The sequence below is a fragment of the Panthera uncia genome (assembly GCF_023721935.1).
Source record: "Panthera uncia isolate 11264 chromosome A1 unlocalized genomic scaffold, Puncia_PCG_1.0 HiC_scaffold_16, whole genome shotgun sequence".
Lineage (NCBI taxonomy): Eukaryota > Metazoa > Chordata > Mammalia > Carnivora > Felidae > Panthera > Panthera uncia.
Genome location: NW_026057576.1, coordinates 28166813 through 28190086, shown reverse-complemented (window position 1 = coordinate 28190086; position 23274 = coordinate 28166813). Strand labels below are relative to the sequence as shown.

The following is a 23274-nucleotide window of genomic DNA, read 5'->3' as shown; positions in this document are numbered from 1 at the left end:
GCGGAGGGTGCCTGGCGGCTCAGTTAAGCATCTGACTTTGGCTCAGGTCATGATCTCATGGCTCGTGGGTTCGAGCACCGCATTGGGCTCTGTGCTGACAGCTCAGAGCCTGGACCCTGCTTCAGATTCTGTGTCTCCCTCTCTCTCTGCCCCTCACCTGCTCACGCTTTGTCTCTCCTAAAAATGAATAAACGTTTAAAAAAAAAAAAAGATGCACAAAACCCCTGCCACCTTAAAGTTTACAATGGGGCCCACTTTAGATAGGATGGTCTAGGAAAAAAAGCTGAGATGACATTTCAGCTGAAATCTCAATAGGTCTTATCTAGTCCCACTTCACAGGAAACCTGATCCAGAGTGACAAGAGGAATTTTCCTGAGGTTATGGATTTATTATGAAACCAGGATTTTGGATCCAAGCACTCTAATTCCAGAGCCTTTACTTTTTTCTTTCATTTTTTTTTTTTTTTAATTAAACTTTACCCCCAGTGTGGAGCTCAAACTCATGACCTGAAGATCAAGAATCACATGTTCTACCAACTAAGCCAGCCAGGCACCCCCAAAGCCCGTGCTCTTAACTGTTTATACTGGGTCTCAAAAGATCTCATAATCCATACATATGTTTTCTCTCCCTAGTGAGCTGAGACATCCTGTTCAAGTGTTTGACTACCCTAGTTAATCTCTGCTATGTTCTCAGTGTACTTCATACACCACTCCATTAGAATATTTACCTTATATTTTACTAATCTGTTGATTTGTCTCTGTCTCCACTAGAATGCAAACTTCCTCAAAGCAGTCTTTTCATCTTTAGATACCTGACTCCCAGCACAAATTCACCAGTAATGTATGTTGTATACTGAATGAATGAAAAAGGTGAATAAGCTTGATACATTTCCCCTTTAATCCTAATTGGATAGTCTTATATAAAAATGTAACATTTTAGGGGCTCCAGGGTGGCTCAGTTGAACATCGGGCTCTTAATCTCAAGTCATGATCTTGCAGTTTGTAAAATCAAGCCCCACATAGGGTTCTGTGCTGACAGCTTGGAGCCTGGGGATTCTACCTCTCCCTCTGCCTCTGCCCCTCCCCCACTGGCTCCTGCACTCTCTCTCAAACGTAAAAAAAAAAAAAAAAAGTTAACATTTTAATTGATATAACATCAAGTGTCCTGAATTTCAAAATGACTAGCTGACTCTTGAACAATGAGGTGTGTTAGGGGCACTGACCCTCACACAGTCAAAAATCCAATCTAACTTTTAACTCCCCAAAAATTTAATCCATAGATTTCTACTGACCAGAAGCCTGACTAATAACATAAAGAGTCAACTGACACATATCCTGAATGTTGTATGTATTATATACTATATTCCTACAATAAAGTTAGAGGAAAAAAATTAAGAAAATCACAAGGGAAAAGCATTTACAGAATGGTATGTACTGGGACACATCCATGTATAAGTGGGCCAATGCAAAACCATGTTGTTCAGGGGTCAACGGTACTGCTAAACCAGCCCTTGAGAAAGTCTAGAGAGAAACAGCCTCTCATCAAGGTTCCAGGCTTACTTATCATTACCAATTACTTAGTAACTAACATTTACCTGTTCATCTTTATGAGAAGGTCTTCTCAAGCTTTAAAAAGAACACTTCCTCTTAAAACAACTGGTTCTCCCCACTCCCAGTTTCTGACTCAGGTAGGTGGGGTGGGTCCTGAGAACGTGCATTTCTAGCAAGTTCCCAGGTAATGCTGCTACACGTGGTCTGGGGAGGATACTTTTGAGAATTACTTTCTACAACACTAGACTCAGTGTGGAAATTTGTGTCCTGAGGGCCCCATTCTGCCTCTAATTGGCTATATACATCTTTGTGACAGATCATTTGGATTTCTTTGCGTCTGTTTTCTTCTGTAAAATGGAAGGGTAAGTACTAGACCACATGAGGTGTAAGAACTTTGAGTCCATCTGAGGTGGGGCCCGAGTATTTGCATTTCTAATAAATTCCCAGGTGACGCTGATGCTTCTGGTTCAAAAGCCACAGTTTAAGAACCAAGGTACTAAAGCTAACCACATGCCTATTCTATGCAATTTCGTTCTTAGGAATATACCCCCAAAACAAAGTGCACGTGTTCACCAAGGTACACGTACAAGGAAATTCACAGTGGCTTTACTCATACTAGCTAATAACTGGAAATAACCTAAACATCTACTGTTAGTATAAACTGTTTTTGTTTTTTTTTTTTTTGAGAGCACACACGTGCGTGAGTGGGGGAAAGCCAGAGGGAGAGGGAGAAAGACTCTTAAGCAGGCTCCATGCTGAGCATGGAGCCGGAGGTGGGACTCAATCCCATGACCCTGGGATCATGACCTGAATCAACTGAGCCACCCACGTGCCCCTGTGCTGTATTTTTAACCAATGAAATACTACACAGCAGTGAAAAAAATAACTACTTCACACAATATGGACATATCTCACATGTTTAAAGCAAGACACAGTACCAAACTCAACTGGGTAACTAGTCTATTATTCTGTTTATAGGAAGTACAAGAGAAAGCAAAACTAATGGTGACAGAGGTCAAAATGGGAGTTTTCCTGGTGGGTAAGGGGAATTACTGGCTGGGAAGAAGGATGAGGGAGCTCTCAGGATGGAAGTGTTCTCCATCTTGATCTGGGGGGGTATACGCATGTGTAAAACTACAACTTCAGTAGCTGCAGACTTACGATGTTATACACACAACCTCAAAAAAATGTTCTTAAATAAAACAAAGGAGATGAGAAGTGACAACAAAATTCATTGCAACAATATCCTTTAAAAGCAACCCATATAAGCTAGATTTCCAATGAAGGCAGTGGGGCTAAGACCACCACAACAAATGTAGCTTCTGAAATTAACAGTTGTCTAGATGACCTACTGAATTATGCAGAAAAATGCTCAGTGCCTCCTGTAACATTATTCTAATCCTGATCCCAGAAGCTTCGCTGGGAAACAGAGCACAACAGATAAACCAACCATTTTATCCGAGGGCCTTCATATCTAGACCCAAAAAAACACACCCCAACTTAAAAGGTTCTAAAGGACCTGGCCCCTGGCTTCCTCCTGGCACCATCACTCAGTCCTCTTTCATCCCCCTCTAGTGAAATGGGCCTTTTGGCTGCTCCTGGAATCGGACAGCCTCATGACTTTGCACTGGCTCTTTTCCTGCCTGGAATGCTCTTTCCCCAGAGCTTCACATCACCCTCCCTCAGGTCTCTGTTCAAACATCACCTCTTCATTGAGACTCTACTACCCATGTGGCAAATTTCGTTTAGCAGTCCTAGTTAGAAAAAAAACATCTTTTGCCTCAAACTGCTAACCTTACCTGTATTAGATATAACAACTGGACAAGGTTTGGTTTCCTCTTTCCCTCCTACTTCAAACCAAGAAAGCCCTCGCTGTATTTTGCGACCAATTGCATCATGTATCCCTCGCTTGGGCTCTCTTTATTACTTTTAATTATTACTTAAATCTTGCTCTTTTGACTTTTCTTTCTGCCTTTATAGTCTTTCACTTCACACAAATACAAAGTGTCCTGTAAATACAAATGCAAGACATAATACAAGACTTTAATCCATAGCAATCAGTGTCTTGTACAAAGCAACTCCAAAAAAAAGTTCTGATATATGAGTGGATAATGAACAGTGACAGGACATCTGGAAATATTCAGGAACACGGTAAAAGGTTTTTGTTCCAGCAGTCTGCACTTTTTAGCACAACACCTGGTATGTACGGATGGCAAGAATTATCAAGTGGAAAACCGAATTAACAAATATAATCAAGCCTAGATTTCACTTTTTCTCCTACTCACAAATGCCATTAAAAAACAAAACAAAACAAAACTGTTTCCAGGCCAACTATGAAGGTTAACTACGCCCCCAAGAAATAAAGAAGGCATTCCTAAGCAGCTACGAGGATGCAGTTAACGGTCTACAACTGGGAGGGGACATGAACAAGGGTCTGGAGTAACTGGGCCACTGTGGAACCGAGGACAGACGGACACTGTCAGATTAAAGATGATACACATCAATAGTAACCCCGATCCCAGGAAGGCAGCGCTGAGAAAAGGCGGGGTCCGCTGGAACCCGTGGGGGCCGCGCTCTCCCAAGAAGAGTGGAGGAAGCGGAGACTGATTCTCTCACCTCTAACGCCGCCTGGGGGTCCTCGTCGATCAGAGCATCTGAGAAGCTCCGGAAAAACCTGCCAGCGAAAACAACGACATGCTCACTAAGGAGAGGGTGAGTGGGAGAGGGAGATAAAAAAATAATTAGCGAAAAGAATAAAAACACGCACTTCTGGGCTGTTGCAGGTTCTGCTGCAGCTGCCGCCATCCCTAATAATCGCTGTTGCTGTTAGAGCTGCTACCACCGAGGTTACGAGCTGCGCCGCCGCCCAAGGGGGAAACTTCTGGAGAAACACAAACTGAGCTTCCGTCCTAAGTAGCCAACGAGCAGCCACGCAGCGTGCGGCGGGGGGGAGGGGAAACGAAAAGCGAGCGCAGGGCGGGCTGGGACCGTGGAGGACTGAGTCTCGCGGTCCGCCGCGTCCCGTGACCAACACTCCCAGTCCCCGCCCTTCGCAGCCATGGTTACGGACGCGTGGGCTATTTACGTCTCCGCACTCCAACAGAGCCTTGGCGGGGGGGGGGGGGGGTAGTAGTTCAAAAGCATTTTTGTACCATACTGTTATTCCCCAGGAGCGTGTGACGCTTGGGAAAGTTTTGCACGTCTATTAATAATAAGCCACATCGGGCTCCATTTTCACCACAGCTCACTATAATTCTTATCATGGCTCCCCGAGGCAGCCGAGGCTTTCATGACCTGTGACGTCATTCTGCACTACGTGTCTTTTCCGGGAGCGTAGTTCCGGCCTGTGCGTAGTTCCTGTGATTTATGCGCTGGGAATCCTAACGGACAAGGATTTGCCGGAAATCGTCCTGCCCTTGCAGATGCTAGACTGAAGGATGCACTTTGGTTCCGGTTCGCGTGTACTATTCCATTACCCAGGACTCCACAGCCGCAGGCTTTTTTCCTAGTTGGCTTCCCCGAGTGAGAAGAAAACTTGTTACATCTAAAGGCACCAAAGGGAGGAAGGTGGCCTAATATTGTGTCAGTACTGTTTTACTTTTCCCATCTAGTCAGGTCCTGTCCTCTCTCACCGCCCTTTGACACACGAAGATCTGATGGAAGCTTCTAGCAAGTTCCATGGACTAGGGGTGGAGAAAGGAGGAGGAAGTGGGAGCGAGCTGCCCAGTCAGTAGACATTAAACAAGTAAATGAACTTGAGTGTCTACTACATCCAAAATCTAAACTAAGCCCTGGGATTCAAAGATGTTAATATCCTCTCCAGAAATTTAAACTCATTGTTTTAAATGCTGACGTGAATGGGAATAGCCATAATAGCAAGGACAGGCACTCAGCCCAAAAAAAGGTATAGGGATGGATTTCTCAAAGGTGTGATACCCGAGCCCCAGCCTCAAAAGCTAAATTAGAATTAGGACAGACAAGAACATGTGTTAGAAAAACGATGATATGAACTCTAAAATTGGTAGAGCCAAAATTCAAGTCAGGTGAAATGCCAGGTCATAAACAGCTAGATGTGTGGTCTTCTGAGGAGCTTGGATGTGATGCTCTTAACGATGCTAACCCATTACAGGATTTCTAACTTAAACAGGCCTTAACAGTCACATTTGCATTTTTAAAAGTATGTTATTGTCTCTGTGCTATGGAAGAATGGTTAAAGGGAAAAGAACAGTTGTTGGGCGACAACTGCTGTGTTTCAAGCCAAAGTGACCCTCTTACATAGGTCAGACAGAAAGGTAAGAGCAGAAATATGTGAGGTAAAACTGGCTGGGTTTGCTGATCTTTTAGGATCAATGCTTTTTGTGTCATATTAATAAGGCTTCACCTACTCCAAGGGCATGAGGCTATTCTGTGTTCTCTTCTAGATGCTTTATTAATTTAGGTTTGACATCCAGGACTATGATTTATCTCGTTAATTTTTGAGGAAGGTATGAGCCTGAGATCAAAGCTCTTTTCCCCCAATATGGATATCTGAGTGACCCAGCCCTACTTACTGAAAATGCTGTCATCTATTATTTCGCCCATTAAATTCTTTTTTTAAATGTTTTATTTATATATTTTGAGAGATCGAGAGCACGTGCACACGTGGGGAAGGGGCAGAAAGAGAGGGGGGAGAGAGAATCCCAGGCAGTTTCCATGCTGTCCGTGCACAGCCTGATGCGGTCTCGATCCTGTGAATGGTGAGATCATGACCTGAGCAGAAATCCAGAGCTGAACACTCAGTTACCACCCAAGCGCCCCCACCCCCACCCCACTAAATTCTTATGGTACTTTTGTTGTCAAGTAGAAGACCATGTGTATGTGGGTCTGTGTGTCTAACCTTGTACCAGTACCACACTATCATAATTAATGTAGTTTTATAATGGATCTTGAGGTCCTAGAACTTTTCAAGTTTGCCTTGGCTATTCCAAATCCTCTGTATTGCCATTATTTTATACATCTTATACAATTTATTTCCACTTAGTTACAAATTTTAGAATGAGCTTGTCAACTTAAAAAAAAAAAAAAAAGCCTGCTGGGATTTTAATTGGACTTGCATTGGATCTGTAGATCTTTTTGGAGAAAACGGACTTCTTAATATTGAGACATAAGTATCATTCATACACCCTCCATTTGTTTAAGTGCTCTTTAATTTCCCTCAGCAGTTTTGTAAATTTCAGTGTAGAGGTATCACATATCTTTCATTAGATTTATACTTGAGTATTCGGCTTTAAAACAAAACTTTTATTTATCTATTTTGAGAGAGAGACGGGGTGGGGGAAGAGTGATCAAGGGAGAGGCAGAGAGGGAGAGAGAGAATTCCAGGTGGGCTCCATGCTGTCAGTACAGAGCCCTATGTAGAGCTCAAGAACTGTGAGATCATAACCTGAGCCAAAATCAAGAGTCAGACACTTAACCAACTGAGCCACCCAGGCCCTCCAGTTATTTGTTTTTTTTAATGCTATTTTAAATGACATTTTGAAAGTTTTATATTTAGGGATGACTGGGTGGCTCAGTCGGTTAAGCATCCAACTTCAGCTCAGGTCAAGATCTTGCGATCCATGAATTCAAGCCCTGCATCTGGCTCTGTGCTGACAGCTCAGAGCTTGGAGCCTGCCTCTGATTCTGTGTCTCCCTTTCTCTCTGCCCCTCTCCAGCTTGCACTCTGTCTCTCTTGCTCTCTCTCAAAAAATAAATAAACGTTAAAAAAGATAAAAGTCAAGGGGCGCCTGGGTGGCGCAGTCGGTTAAGCGTCCGACTTCAGCCAGGTCATGATCTCGCGGTCCGTGGGTTCGAGCCCCGCGTCGGGCTCTGGGCTGACGGCTCGGAGCCTGGAGCCTGCTTCAGATTCTGTGTCTCCCTCTCTCTCTGCCCCTCCCCCGTTCATGCTCTGTCTCTCTCTGTCCCAAAAATAAATAAAAAACGTTGAAAAAAAAAATAAAAAAAATAAAATAAAATAAAATAAAAAAAAGTCTTATATTCTACTTCTTTGTTTTTAATACGTAGAAACAGTATTTTTACATATTGACCTTATATTTCTTTTTTTTTTAACATTTATTATTGAGAGACAGAGCATGAGCAGGGGAGGGGCCAAGAGATGGGGAGACACAGAATCCGAAGCAGGCTCCAGGCACCGAGCGAGATCATGACCTGAGCTGAAGTCGGACGCTTAACCGACGGAGCCACCCAGGCGCCCCTTGACCTTACATTTCTAATACCTTGTAGGTTCTTTTAGAATTTCTATGATTACAATTTTTCATCTGTAAATAAAGATTGTTTAAGGTCTCGTGAAATGACTATACCTTTCATTTCTTTTTCTTGCTGTCTTTCACTGGCTGGTACATCTCATATAGTGTTGAATAGAATAGTGATAATGGGCTTCCTCTCTTGGCTATAACATCAGAGGGGAAGGCATTCAATAGCAAGTGCTTTTTCTGCCTTTACTGAAATGTTCGTATCTATTTTTTCTTTAAAGTGAATTACTTTGATTTTCAAGTGTTCTCTAAATGGCCAATATGCATAGGAAAAGAAGTTCTACATCAATAGCTATATTAGGGACATTAAAGTCATACTTTGCTACTAAACACTCACCAGAATTGTTTAAAAGGAATTCCAATACCAAGCCTAGGCAGAGATATGGGGCACCTATAACTGGTGTATGTTGCTAGTGGGAGTATAAATTGGTGTCATTACTTTAGAAAACTTTTTTTTTTAAGATTTAAAAAAATAATCTCTACACCCTAACATGGGACTCGAATTACAACTCCAAGAGTTACACGCTCCACAGCCAGGCACCCCTAGAAAACTTTTGACACTATCTACTAAAGCTAGTCATACGTATACCCTGTTACCCAAAAATTCTACCACTGGGCATATCCCCAAGAGAAAAGAGTACTTAGTTTGCATACATGAATATTGATTACAGCATTATGCACAGGAAAAACTGGAAATAAATATCCTTTGATAGGAGAAAAATACTGTAGAGCAATGATTAAGAATAAATTGCCAATACACACAACAAAATGTAGGAACCTCACATACATACTTCACATACATAATGCTGAGTTAAAGAAGCCAGACAGGGTACATCTGGATTGATTCCATTTATATGAAGATAAAAACTATTGTGAGGGATACCAGAAAGTGATCTCCTAGCTGAGAAGAGCCATGAAGGAAACTTCTTGGATGCAGGAAATGTTACATATCTTGAACCAGGTGGCAATTACGCCAATATATTCAGATGTAAAATTTTATTGAGTTGTACACATAAGATTTGTACCCTTCATGCCTCCATAAATAGGAGGTAAAGATTTAAAACAAAACCAGCAACAGTCAGAATTTGAAATTTATGACATTTACAATAGCATCAAAAATATTAAATACTGAAAAATAAACCTGACAAAGGATACGCAAAAAGTATACATTGAGATTTATGAAACATTGCTGAGAGAAATTAAAGAACACCTAAACAAATGGAGATGCATCTATGGAGACTTAATATTGTTAAAATGTCAGTTCTTCCCAAATTGATCTATGGATTCAACATGATCCCAATCAAAATCCCAAAGGTTTTTTCTGTTTCAGTTGAGAAACTGATTCTGCAAATTCAGGTGGAAATACATAATTAGAATAGTCAAATCAACTTTGAAAAATAACAAAGCTGGAGAACTAACACTACTGATTTCAACACACCAACCTTTGTATGTATTGGCACAAAGATCAATAGAACAGAATAGAGTCCATAAATTCACCTGTACGTATACAACAAGTGATTTTCAACAAAGGTCCAAATATAACTCAGGGAAGATAGCTGAAAAGGATAGTCTTTTGAGACTTTTTAATTGAAAGGGACAGTGTTTTCAACAAATTGAATATACAAAAGCAAAAAAAGTGAGCTTCCAATACATACCTTGCATCATCTATAAAAATTAACTCAAAATGGATCATGGGCCCAAATGTAAAATTTAAAACTATAAAACGTCTAGAAGGAAGAAAACCTTAGTGACCTGGGATTAGGCGAAGATTTCTTAAATATGACACTAACAGCATGACCCTTAAGAAGTTGATAAATCAGACTTTACCAAAATTAAAAGGTTTCTGCACTTTAAAAACACTTGCGAATCATATAGCTGAAGAACTTGCATCCAGAATACATAAAGAGTTCTCAAAAGTCAGTAATAAGAAAGCAACAGAATTTTTGATGGACAACAAATTTTAACAATCATTTCATCAAAGAAAATATATGGACGTCACATGAGCACATCAAAAGATGCTCAAAATCAGGGGCACCTGGATGCAGGAGCACTTGTATCACAACCAAACTCCTGGGGCAGCAGAGACAGTGATACAAAGCCTAGTGTTTAGTGCTTGGCAACAGTGGCTAAGATTTCTCCACAAAATCACTTGTGCAGTTTGTTCCTAGCTGTTTGACTCAGATTGACTCCGATTCTCTAGTCCTTTTGTCTATTCTATGAACTATACAATATTCTTATAATAAAATTTCTTTATGCTGAAAACCAGAATCCATCTCTATTGCTAAGGACCCAGAACTCAAACTGGAAGACAGTTTGGTATTTGGAAGTGGAATTCTCCAAAACTGACCCTGGTATGTTGTATAACTGACCGGGTATGTATAAAAGGCAGGGTGAAAGGTACTGAGGACACAACTATTCCAGGGTGGGAAAATGGTGACCCTGGGACAGGGCATCAAACTTGTATCATCAAATGGTGTGTTCTAAAGCTGACTCTGGAAAGAGTATCCTGAGTGCTCATACTGGATGTGGCTGTGGAGGACAAGAAACCAGGGGGACACAGCTGATCTGAAAAAGACGACTGCGTATGATCTCAAACATCCCAGGCATGAAACTGGATCGGGCAACAGGATGGGACTTTGATCTCTCTTTGGGAGAGTAATACATGTTTTATGTAGGCATGAGCGTTTTTGAAAGTGTCTGTAAAGAAAGATGCGTGTGGGTGATGGTAGGCCACACCATTCTCCCTCAGTTCTTGCTGGGGAGCCCCGATTTTGTTTGGCACCATACACATCTAAGTCATTCATGGTAACCCTACTTCCTTGACCAGCAATTTGTTTAGGAAGGGGTATATGACAAAGCTAGCCAACGAGCTCTGAAGAGATGGCTGTTCAGGGTATTCTGGGAAAGATCTTCTGACAAACAGAAACCTAGAAGGAACTACTGCAGCTATCTGGCAAGTATGGCAGAAGCCATCCTGGAAACTAAAGCAAAATGCTGAGGATGGGAAAGCAGAGAGGGAAGAAACCTGGTTACTATCACCCGAGTTCCTGAATTAACTAACCTGGAAACCTAACTCCAGACGTCTTATTTTGTACTATTTAATAATTTTAAATTGGGTTTTTGCTTCAGGCAACTGAAAGCACCCCAATCCGAACTGACAGGATTTGGAGAGTAATATTTGAAGATAAGGCTGGTGGGACCAAGAAGAGGTAAGACCATGTAGGACATCAACTCTCTGAGGACAGTGAGGAAGGGCTTGACACTAAAGGATTTGACATAATGAAACTGGAATAAACATTAAAAAAATTTTTTTTAATAAAAAATAAAAATTAAAAAAAAGTGAAAGCAATAAATTGAGAACTTAAAGTAACAGTGAGTTGGGGCACCTGGCTGGCTCAGTTGGTTGAGCATCCAGTTCTTGATTTTGGTTCAGGTCATAATCCCAGGGTTGTAAGATCAAGCCCTGCATTGGGTTCCATACTGAGCGTGCAGCCTGCTTAAGATTCTTTCTCTCCCTCTGCCCCTCTCCCCTGCTCACACACACTCTCTAAAATTAAAAAAAAAAAAAAAAATTTGTTTCTTGAAAAAAAAAAAGTTCAGGGTGAGTTATAAAAGGTTAAATGTTGGAAAGGTCAAGGAAGATAAGGACAGAAATCTGGCATTTAGAAATTAACTACTAGTTAGTGACCTTTTCAACAGTAATTTCAGGGTAATAGGGCAAATGCAATACTATAGAAGGTTAAAGAATGAATGGGAACTGAGAAAACATCAGGTTTTTAGGTTAGGACAGTGAGAGTAACATCACAGGCCAGAGAGCTGGCTATGCTCCTGTTCAGGAGTTCAATATGAGGACATTATGTTAGGGGATGCATGGCTAGCCAGAGTTCTAGAGGAGAAAGAACTTTCCCATGACTCTCTTAGGGTGCTTAGCTGGGCCTAAAAATCGAACTGACAGTTTAAAGAAGGAAAGCATACCTATTTATTTTAATGTTTTACATGATGTGGGAGCCTTCATATGGAAATGAAGATTCAAAGAAATGTTAAGCCTAAGTGTTTTTATACTAGGTTTGATAAAGAATGGGAAGTCATGAAAAATGACAGAAGAAAAGGGTATGAACTAAGGGTAGTAAACTGAGGGAAATTTAGCAAGGCCTATTTGTTCAGGTTCTTTTCTGCATTCCTCTGACTTCAGAGATTAAAATGCTCCTTTTAAAATCCCATTTTTGAAGAATATTAACTGACATGACAAAATGAGTAAGCGTGTAAGTTACTACTAGGTACAGGGGTATTGCATTGAGATTTTAATTTTCTTCTCTTTTTCTGGTTCTATGTTTTCTAAGTTTAACAATTAACTGATCTGGTTTCTAATTAGAAAACTTGTTTTTTATTTATTATTATTTTTAATTTTTTAATGTTTATTTATTTTTGAGAGACAGAGTGTGAGTGGGGGAGTAGCAGAGAGAGAGGGAAACAGAGAATCTGAAGCAGGCTCCAGGCTCTGAGCTGTCAGCACAGAGCCCGATGCAGGGTTCGAACTCACGAACCGTGAGATCATGACCTGAGCTGAAGTCAGACGCTTACCAACTGAGCCACCAGGCGCCCCAGAAAACTTGTTTTTTAGAGTGTGTTGAATATTATTGCTAAGAAAATTTCATTGTTTTCTAATTTATAGAGCTTGGCAATCCACGTGTGCCATGTAGAAGCTGCCGTCTGGCATAGCAGAAAGGAAAACTGAGAGGAGGAACTGCATTCAGCAATTCTAATCTGACCGATGGAGCTTATTATACGAATACTTAATAGCATTCCAAATACCAACAACATTTTCTGTATACTTCTTCTTAAGAAATATTTGCTTAAAACACAAACACTGAGAATTTTTACATGATTTATTTAATAATAAACCAATTAAAGATACAAAAACGTTTAGAGGCTTCCAAAATTTAAATTTTTGCTTAAATACAAATTCACTCTGTAATATGAAAACATAGAACAAGAGACCTCTAAACATGATTTTTTTCATCTACAAAAGTTTCTCCTTTGCTGTACTAGAAAATTTGCAGAAAACAATTTTTCTTGTGAAATTAAATGTACATTATTTACAGTTGAAAAGTAATCTAAAAACTATTTCATTTCCGAGACTCAGATATATATGTATATTATCTTTGTACGCAACCCCCCCAACTCCCAATAAAAAAATGATCCAAAATATAAAGCAATTATGCTTTTATAGCAACTGACTACTCAGCCAGATGAGCCCAAGGTGTGGTTGCTTTCTGGGCCCTTAAGAAAGAGCCTTGACTCTTTCAGAATGGCAGTACATCATTTAGCACTCAGCAATGTAAGTTTACTGATGGGCCACGGTACACAGTGGCCTAAAAAGTTAATGAACACAGTATTTAGGAAGAATTCAGATTCATAGCAGATCTTACAGATAACAGAAGAATGAATTTTGTAGGTTGTAGGGCCAGTTATTTTTCTGCAATATGTTAGCCATATTTACATTAAGAAATAAGCTGATAATGTTTTAGTTGATATAACTTTAAAATATAGGAGCTAGAATCATTAAATTTAGAACCAGAAAGGAGCCTAAAGATCATCTCGTCTAATCCAACATCTCCCTTCCTTTTATGGGAGAACTGAGGCCCAAAAAGATCCAGTGGCTTTGCCCAACATCACACAACTAATTAGCAGAAGAGCCACTCTTAGGCTGACGCTTTTATACTATCCTGCTTCTGAAACAGGTTCAGCCGTATCATGGGCAACTTTCAATTTTTAATGTTGTTTTCTACATCTTCATAGTTCCTTATACAGTGCAACCAACTAAAGTCAATCTAACTGAAATTATAATTTTAACAAAGTATAAAATAGGTGTCTTGCATTTGAAAGGGTCAAGACTTTAACTTACGCAAGTGGAATGAAAATGGTTCCTATATAAATCTCCTGTTGTCTTGTATTTAAGTACTGTATTTACAAAAGAATCAGAAAAACTAATACCATGTAAAATTAAAAAAGAAACTTAAAAAATGCTTATGGTATAGCAACTGAAAAAAATCTGAAAAGAATGTCTTCATAGTATAAAATGCCTGTTCCTTCACAATTGAATTCTGAAACATTTGCAGAACAAAGAGAAACACTTGGGTACCCTCCCTCATCTAACAAAGTCAAAATTAACTCTAAATTAATATTTTTAACAATTAACTACAAAATTAGGAACATCTGTAGAATTTATCTTAGAATCAGTTTGAATACAACTGGAAATGTTCAATTAAAAAACAACCATCCATAATTCCTTTGGTATATTAATTAAAAAGAGTTGGGTTCCAGCAATTCATTTTGTTTCACAGCTACCTGAGAGGCAAATCCATTGGAATTGGATACCACCATCACATAAGGCTGTGGCTGTTGCTCAGTCTTCTCAATGTCTTCTTTCAAATGATCTTCAACTTCCTTTTTCTCTACTTCCTGTATAAGAGTTTTTGTTTCTTGAGCTTTGATAACCGAAGTGATTACAGTGCCAGGCGGGTGAGCAACAAGTTGTGAACTTCGAGGAGAAAAGGTCACCACAGGAGTAGTAGCGCTGAAGGACGGAGATGAAGCCATACTGACGGTTCCATTGCAAATGGATTGAACATTGCTAGTAAGTACCTGCTGTACATGGGCAGGGCTCAAGACAATCGAAGGAGGGGAGCCTGGCTTCTGTGACTGCAGCATGACATTTTCTTTCAGTACTGTCATGGGCTGTGAGGATGGAATGGCTTGCAAAATAAATTTCTGAGATCCAGCACCTGATGATGGATCTGTGCTGGCTATCACTGTTGTGATTGGCACTGTCTGGAGTGTTACTGTATGCAAATGCTGATTCCCAGGAGACACAACCACTGGAACTTGGGTTGGAGCCTGTATAGTCCTATTGAGATTATGAAATAAAAGAAAATCAGCATATTCTACACACCTGAAAACTTTTTTAACATTTGAAGTCATTTTGACAAAGTATGAGTTATACATTTCAAATGCTACTCCCTGTATTTTCAACACAACATAAACATCGTACCAGACCCTGTATTATAATGGAATGTCCAACACAAAACTCTCAGGCCATTAACTATGATACCATCTGCTGTACAAAGTGCCACATTAACACAAATGGGGAAGCAATTTCGTTGGGGAAGGAGGAGGATATCAAAATGCTTGGCAAAGAAGTTATTATGAACTGCCTGAAAGAAAATTAGAAATTTTATTTTTTTTTAAGTTTATTTTTGGAGCGAGCGAGCAAGAGCACAAGCATGAGCAGGGGAGGGGCAGAGACAGAGGGAGACAGAGAATCCCAAGCAGGCTCCATACTGCTAGTGCAGAGCCACATGAGGGACTCGAACTCAAACCATGAGATCATGACCTGAGCTGAAATCAAGAATCAGATGCTTAACCAACTGAGCCACCCAAGCACCCCAAGAAAATTAGGTATTTTCAAACAAATGTATTAGATTCACTCTCATTATTTTTAATACTTGAGGGATAATATCATCCACATGTTCATCCACAATTACCAGAATTCATATGATTGTAATTGTTTTCAACCTGTTTCTCTATATATAGAGGGAAAATGCTCAATTAAAAAAAAAAACTCAGTCTTAAATGTATATTGAACAGAACTATAAGAAGAAATTTAATAGTTCACAATTCATATTGTATTACATAAAACGAGTCATGAATATAATGAACTCATGGGGGTTCTTTAGGTTGGCATTGAGAGCAAACAATAAGGGCAAGCTTTGGCAAAAATAAATGGAAGCATGTTTCAGCAGTTTTCTCAGCTCAAATAATCTTTAACATAAAATCCTTTAATGTACATCAAGCTTACATAAGGTTGTTAATAATATCGTGAGTCAATCCAATTTTAAAAGTTCACTGGTGTGAAAATTATTGTTATGGCCTTTGTTAATATAAAACAAGCACAGCTGAAAACACTCAGCATCTGATCTCAACTGTTTCCTCTTAATTCTATGAAGCTATTATACAGAAGATAGATGACTGTTACTTCAAATGGTCAACAGCTAGGCTGGTGCCCATCACCCAAATGTTAATCATTGCACACAGATTATTATAGGCAAATTTTATATGTTACAGTTATGTGGCTTGTTACATACGTGAGAAATAAAATTCTGGAGAAAACAAATGGGTTAGCTAGGTAGACATAGGAAAAGAAAACTCAGTGCAGCTTAAGAGAAGTTCAAAGCAAGTGGAATGACACAGGATGACTAGATCCTACCCACTGTGGTAGGATTCTGATTTCCAAGTTCAGATTCCAACCAAGCCGCCTCTGTGACAATCAGCCTAGAGCAGGATGTTAGCAGCTCTTTTGAAGGATGGAATTAGAAGAGAATATGAGCCGGGTAATGAAGATTTAATAGGTGGACAGGCTATGACTAGAAATAGAGGCCAGATATACTGATAATATTGGGCAGGCAATAAAACAGTTGGAAGGATACAGAATAACTTTGGGATCCAGGCAGCTTTTCCAAAATACACTGTTCTTCCTTCTTCCCCTTGCCTACCTGAATCAGGGTATCTTGGGTGGAATCTGAGCTTGGGTATGTTATCTGACCCTATAGCCAGATATCATTTCTTAAATAAAGGGCTCCCCATGACAAGAGTTCATGGCCATGTACATGTAAATAAGATAGTACATGGCATATAGTAAGCACACAGATAGCATCTATAAATATGTACAGCCTTGCCACCCTGTAAGTTCTATTATCCCCATTTTACATATAAAAAATTAATGCACAAAGAGAGTGAACAGCTTGCATAAGGTGACCAGCTATGTAAGAGGCCAACTGCTGTAAGGCCTTTGTGCTTGACTGTTACAACACACTGCCACTTCTTCAGTCCCAAATAAATTCAGCTAAAGATGAATACTGTCTTTTCTATCTTTAAACTGTGGGCAGTTACACACCTTTAATACACAACTCCTTTTTCCTCTTTTCCTCATTCAGGTGTGGCACAAGCAATAACGTACTTGGAAATTTTCCATATTGCTAACCAGGGCTACCACTAGACTTTCAATGCTTGTGTTCAAACTAGAAAAAGACATCCTTTTCTCCAAACACCTGACTGTCCTCTGCCAGAAAATATATATACTCATTTATATATATATATAATGTAAATATACTGGCTTATTTGAACAAATTCTAAAATAAGTGATTTTCACTAATACAAAAATTCAGAGATTAAAGGTAAAATATCATGCAGCCTTTTCTCAACCACAGAAAATTTTAATTATTTTTTTCTTAGTTAATGATTAAACTGTCAGTTGTGTCTGGTTATATAACAAAGGTTATGTTACAGTTAACTACTTTATAAAATTTCCTACACTGCTTGTAACCACTGGTATATACTGGTAATTTAAAATTCCTCAAACTTTCTGAGACTAAGAAAGGTATACAATGTAACATTTAGTTCTTATTGTATATCTACTTAGATGTCAAGGAACTGTCATTTACCTGTTATGATCACCTGTAACACCATTAACTGTTAAGATCACCTTTATTTTAGAGATGAGGAAACACACTCAGAATAGTTAATTAATCCAATTCAATGTCACATCTAATAATTGACGAGGTTGAAGGGCTGGAAAGTTACGCCTATAGTCTTCCTACTCCATTACTTTGCTTTTAAGATAATTTGCACATTATACATTTTTTGAGGCTAATTGATTTAAGAGACCCTAAGACAAACTACTGGTGCTTGAATAAATATTACAGAGAAAAAAGTTATGTTAGGTTGGTATGTGGACTTGCAAATATATCAAGGGACAATTTCAGGAAAATATTTTACCAGAGGTTTACTTTTGTTGTAGCTTCTTTAAATAACATGAAGCTAGAGTCAAAATTAAAGCACATATAAAATTAAAGCAGAGTAAAAACTGAGCACATATACCATAAATCATATATACCATAAATCATTTAGAAAAGCTTAATAGATTTCAACAGACATACATGGAATTATGTGAGATAAAAAGATATGAGCAAAGGAAAAACAGAAAAGAAAAAACATGTTACTTCATTGTAAATGACTGGTAATTCACGAGAATCATGTGACTCAACAGGCAGGGTGGCAAATCATGAGCTCACTGCTTTGGACTAAACTTCTTGCATTAAAACACTGTCTTCACCACTTACTATATGTGACCAGGTTCCTTGGCCTCCTCATCTGTAAAATAGGAATAATACTACCTATATCTCATTGATAAGTTAGGATATTAGACATTAATATATGGAAAGCGTATAAAATACAGAGAGTGCTTTGAAAATGTGAGTTCTTATTGATATATTCATTGAATATTCTAAGTCCTATAATTTTTTTTTTAATGTTTATTTTCATTTTTGAGAGAGAGACAGACAGAGCATGAGTGGGGGAGGGGCAGAGAGAAAGGGAGACACAGAATCTGAAGCAGGCTCCAGGCTCTGAGCTGTCACCACAGAGCCCGATGTGGGGCTCGAACTCATTAACCGTGAGATCATGACCTGAGCTGAAGTTGGACGCTTAACCGACTGAGCCACCCAGATGCCCCCCCCTTTTTATTTAATTTTTAATAATTTTAAGTCCTATATATTCCATTTTCTCTTAGCTACAGATCTTTAAGTGGTCTTTGTTTTTATTAGTAAGTAGTTATAAAATTAAGAAAAATGTAGCCAAATTACTGCTATTTTACTTAGGAGTAATAACACGACAGTTATTTAGGAAAACCTCTTTATTCTTAAGAACTGTATGTTGAAATGATTAGAAATAAAATGTCATAATGATGTCCACTTACTTGACAAATAACCAAGCATGAAAAAGGGTAGAAATAGAGAGAAAACAAATAAAGCAAAATGTTATCAACTGTGAATCCAGGTGGATTTAAATAGGTGTTCATTGTACTATTTCAACCTGTTGATATTGTGAAATTTTTCATGATGAAAAGTTCAGGTAATTATAAAAAATACAAATAAAAAATAAAGAAATCACTAAATAAGGAAATAATCTAATGAAAAATGATTCTAATAATGCATTAAAATTTCAGAGTAATATGTACAATTTGCTTGAAATTTACTTAACACCTTTTCTTTCTTTCTATATAATGGAAAAGAACAATAGGAAAACCGGAGTAATTATATTCATTATTCATTAACTTTGGCCTTAACACATCCAGTAATTTCAGGGAATAAAATGCATTCCATTAGAGGCTTAACTCCTTTAAAATAAGTAGGATTTTTGAGAGATACAAATAAAAGATACAACCAAAAGTGGGAACAATTTTTTTTAAAGTCAAAGGAATGATTAAGAATGTGTGTATATATATAAAAAAAGAAAGTGTGTATATACATACATATAAATAGAAAATGATTTATTCAATAAGTATGTTTTAAACTCTGAAAAGTTAAAGTTTTTAATTTCTTCATTATATAAGCAGTACACTTAGAGAACTCATTATTCCGAGAGGAGATAAGAATGAATATATACACTATTTCAAAATAAAATCTATAAATCTGAAGGGGTGTTATGTGATAAAGACTATGTTAAGCAGAAGGACAATGAATAAAATGTGGCTCCTGCAGGGTTACATGTATAGGAGGAGACGAGCATTAAAGTCAACTGAAACACCTGGTTCAAGTCCCAGATTGAGTTGCACTGCACACAAGCAGTCAGCTTTAACTGTGGAAGGCAAGGAAGGAATCATGAGCAGAGAAGTGAGAGCTGGTAGCGGAAGCTCCAGAAATTTAACTGCAGGTCTGTGTGCAACATGAATCTAACAAAAGTTGTAAGAAAGTAGCATAGCAAAGCTGTGACTAGTAGTCTTATATAACAGGTTGGACTCCAGAGAAAAAATACTGGAGCCAGGAAGCAGGCAGGGAGTCCACAGAACAATCAGGGACCTTAGAAATGAAAATTCTGAAAAGTACACCAAAAGACAGTTTGCAAATCATGGATAAGGAGTATAATTAGAGCATTTTAATATCTAGCACTGAGTATTATTCAGAAATTGACATTCAGAGTAATAAAGTATCCAATACAGTATCACAATTTAATATCCATCAGAGCTAGAGTTATGTGGACTTTTTTTATTGCAAGGTGGGGGGATTTGTTTTTATTCTCAAGGTGTAAAAAAAAGATGCTAAAAAATAACTGAATCACTCCAAGAAGGGGGTCCTAGTGATTAGCTTATGACTATTGGATGTTTCCTATCAGCACGAATACACACAATGATAAGACGACAAAGAGCCTAGAAACCAATGGGAGGAATCACGTACTTCCAACTAGATACTCAGTTATCATACAAAACCAATAGGACATAGAGGAAAATAAAACATTAAAAAGAAAATAGATAAATAAGCACTCCTTTAATAACAGTGAAAGACTGATCCTTCCTGTCCAATTAAAATGGGACAAATGTAACCTTTCTACTCCTTGCAAGTCAATTTTCACGATGCCACAAGTTTAAATGGACCATACAAGGAAGACTAAAATATCTAACTCTGTCTTGATTCTGGGTAATGCTTCTTACCTCAAGATCAACAGAACAAAAATCCAGCATTTATATTCAGGAATATACAAATGTTAAGACTGAAGTCAGCTAATAAAAATAATCAAAGAATCATTTTTATTATATTTGGACGGGCTCCTATGTTTTATTGTAATTCACATTCTGGAAATTCATGACCGTAGAAAAAGAGAATGTTACAAATGTCCATCTAATTTTCTGCCTTTCCTCTTTTTCCCCATTCTACATCAATGAGACCAGTCCCAAATGCTGCAAAAGACCAGTTTAAAGCAGACAGGGTTTTCTTGATCAATTTGTTGTTTCATCTTTCCCAGGGTTATGAGATAAATTTGATTTGATTGCTATAAAACTATTTTTCCAACTTCTGCTACTCTAAAAGCCCAAAAAATTAGATTCTTGGCCTCTTTGAACTTTAAAACTGCTCCGTGATAGGATCTTCTCAAGGAGTAATGTTGTTTCTTCGAACTCACTATATTCCAGAAGGTCATGATTGTCAATTTATGTTAAATTTTTACAGCTTCTGACTTTGAAAGGAAGATCTGAAACCATTCTCTGGAGTTTCTAATATGTGGATTGCTTCTTGTATGATCAATCCAATCGTACAACGGTACAGTAGACTAGACTTAATAGAATAACATCAAGTAATGTCAAAGTTTAAAAATAAGGAATCACTGATAGAATCAGAGGATTGATGTCATATACACTGCTGCTGAAAACAATCTGTTGAATAAGATTTCTAGCTTGAAATCAATACAATTTTTATTCTCACTTCTGAATCCTAAGGTATTTAACTAATAATGGCTCTGGTCAGAAACATTACATAATGAAATCCATCAATAACTTTATAGTTTTCTCACCTAATACTCTGAACGGAAGAATTTAATGTTTCATCCTGCATGCTACTGGTTACGGTTGCTTCTCCTTCTGGGACAGCTTGTACTGGCTGTACTACATGAATAGTCCGGAAGAGCTGGGTGGGATATGGAGACTGTGTGGGCTGCACTGTCCTCAGAACTTCTGATGGCTGTGCAGCTTCTGCAGGATCTTTGGGTTTTGTAGCTTTAGAATTTCCCGGCTTTAGAACTGTAGTGGCTCCTCCTTTTATCCCTGGACTTGAGGATACTCTCGATCTGCTTGCTTGGCTCCTACTTGAAGTAGTTGTTGAAGACAGTGATGGATCTGAAGACTCTATGCTGGAACCTGGATCCTCATCATCTATATAAATAAGATCTTTTGGCATTTCCTTGAACTGATACACCAAGCGCTGACCTTCTACTTTTGCCAGAATACCCCTTTGGTAATAGTACCTATTCAAAGCAGACAATTTTATCAATATTTTATTCAATTAAACATAAATTAAAATGATATTCAACAACATTAAAAATTCCCTAATAATAACAGAGTCTCAAGTTGGAAACAAGTAGGAGAAGAATTTCAAAATGAAGGGTAGTAACTTTATATAAGATAGTATAATTAAACATATTGTTTTCTTTAAAAAAAATTGTTTTTAATGTTTTTATATTTGAGAGAGAGAGAGAGAGAGAGAGCACAAGTAGGGGAGGGGAAGAGAGACAGACAGAATCTGAAGCAGGCTCCAGGCTCCAAGCTGCCAGCACAGAGCCTGATGCAGGACTCAAACCCACGAACCATGAGATCATGACCTGAGCCAAAGTCTGACACTTAACCAACTGAGCTACCCAGGGGACCCTTCTCTCTCTTTTTTTTTTTTTTTAGTGTTTATTTATTTTTGAGAGAGAGACATAAAGAGAGAACACAAGCAGGCAGGGTCAGAGAGAGAGGGAGACAGAGAATCCAAAGTAGGCTCCAGGTTCCAAGCCGTTGGCACAGTGTCCAACATGGGGCTTGAACTCATGAAATAGCGAGGTCATGACCTGAGCCAATGTTGGACGCCCTGCTGACTGAGCCACCCAGGTGCCCCAAACACATTCTTTCTAAATATATATAAAACACACATACTTACATAGAAAAATCCTTATTGCTAACTAAACCTAAAACCAGTTCTGATGAGGAGATTGTTGATAAAGTATATGGATTATACAGTGAACTATCTAGTTCACTTTTCTTCATCTCCCCTTCTTCCAACTTGCCGGAATACTCAAATCTACTACAAACCTCAAGAATTTAGGGGCTTTGTGTGGCTCAGTCGGCTAGGTGTCTGACTTTTGGTTTCAGTAAAGGTCATGATCTCATGGTTCACGGGCTGGAGCCCTGCGTTGGGCTCTGTACTGCCTTGTGGAGTCTGCTTGGGATTCCGTCTCCATCTCAGAGAGCAGGAATTACAGCAGGGAAGGAGCACAGAGGGAGACAGAGGGCCCAAAGTGGGCTCTGTGCTGACAGCAGACAGCCCAAAGTGGGGCTTGAACCCATGAACCCTGAGATCATGACGTGAGCCAAAGTCTGACACTTAACCAACCGAGCCACCCAGGCACCACGATGATTGCTACTTCTAGTAAATCTTTCTCAAATAGATGTGTATCTCGAGAGAGAGAGAGCACAGAAAAAACAAACTAATAGTGAGCTTAAGAATAAAACGATACCCTAGTTCAAAATTTCACAGTATCTAACATTATTCTTGAAGCATTTATTCAGGTATACAGATCATATCTGAGATTTACATTTAAAATCTTGGGGCACCTGGGTGGCTCACTCAGTTAAGCATCTGACTTTGGCTCAGGTCATGATCTCACAGTTTGTGGGTTTAAGCCCCACATCAAGCTCTGTGCTGACACTCAGAGCCTGGAGCCTACTTCAGATTCTGTGTCTCCCTCTCTCTCTACCCTCCCCCACTTACACTCTGTCTCTCTCTCTCTCAAATAAACATTAAAAAAAAAATTAAAGAAAATAAATAAAAATGCACCCTCTTATTAAGTAC

The 23274-nt window shown here is 38.7% G+C and overlaps 2 protein-coding genes and 1 long non-coding RNA gene across 8 annotated transcripts in view; 1 reads left to right on the top strand and 2 right to left on the bottom strand.

Annotated features, from left to right (window-relative positions):
- The window catches only part of SUGT1 (SGT1 homolog, MIS12 kinetochore complex assembly cochaperone), a 44205-nt gene extending 39579 nt beyond the window's left edge, over positions 1-4626 (bottom strand). Inside the window, exons 1-2 of one of the 2 annotated variants that reach the window (XM_049647025.1) lie at positions 4318-4626; positions 4167-4251 (exon numbers count right to left, since the gene is read on the bottom strand). In XM_049647025.1, the coding sequence (XP_049502982.1) occupies positions 4167-4251; positions 4318-4355 (123 nt within the window). In that variant the 5' untranslated portion in view covers positions 4356-4626. The remainder of the gene's footprint in view (positions 1-4166; positions 4252-4317) is intronic. The other variant, XM_049647026.1, reaches the window with a different exon arrangement.
- A 6213-nt stretch (positions 4627-10839) lies between these two features.
- Positions 10840-13238, top strand: LOC125933829 (uncharacterized). Its single transcript, XR_007461109.1, has 2 exons — positions 10840-11049; positions 12513-13238. It is a non-coding gene; the product is annotated as an uncharacterized LOC125933829 (long non-coding RNA).
- The window catches only part of ELF1 (E74 like ETS transcription factor 1), a 107915-nt gene continuing 97803 nt past the window's right edge, over positions 13163-23274 (bottom strand). For all 5 annotated transcript variants that reach the window (XM_049647019.1, XM_049647022.1, XM_049647017.1 and 2 more), the window contains 2 exons: positions 21239-21688; positions 13163-14747 (listed from right to left, as the gene is read on the bottom strand). In XM_049647019.1, coding sequence (XP_049502976.1) covers positions 14144-14747; positions 21239-21688 — 1054 coding nt within the window. In that variant the 3' untranslated portion in view covers positions 13163-14143. The remainder of the gene's footprint in view (positions 14748-21238; positions 21689-23274) is intronic.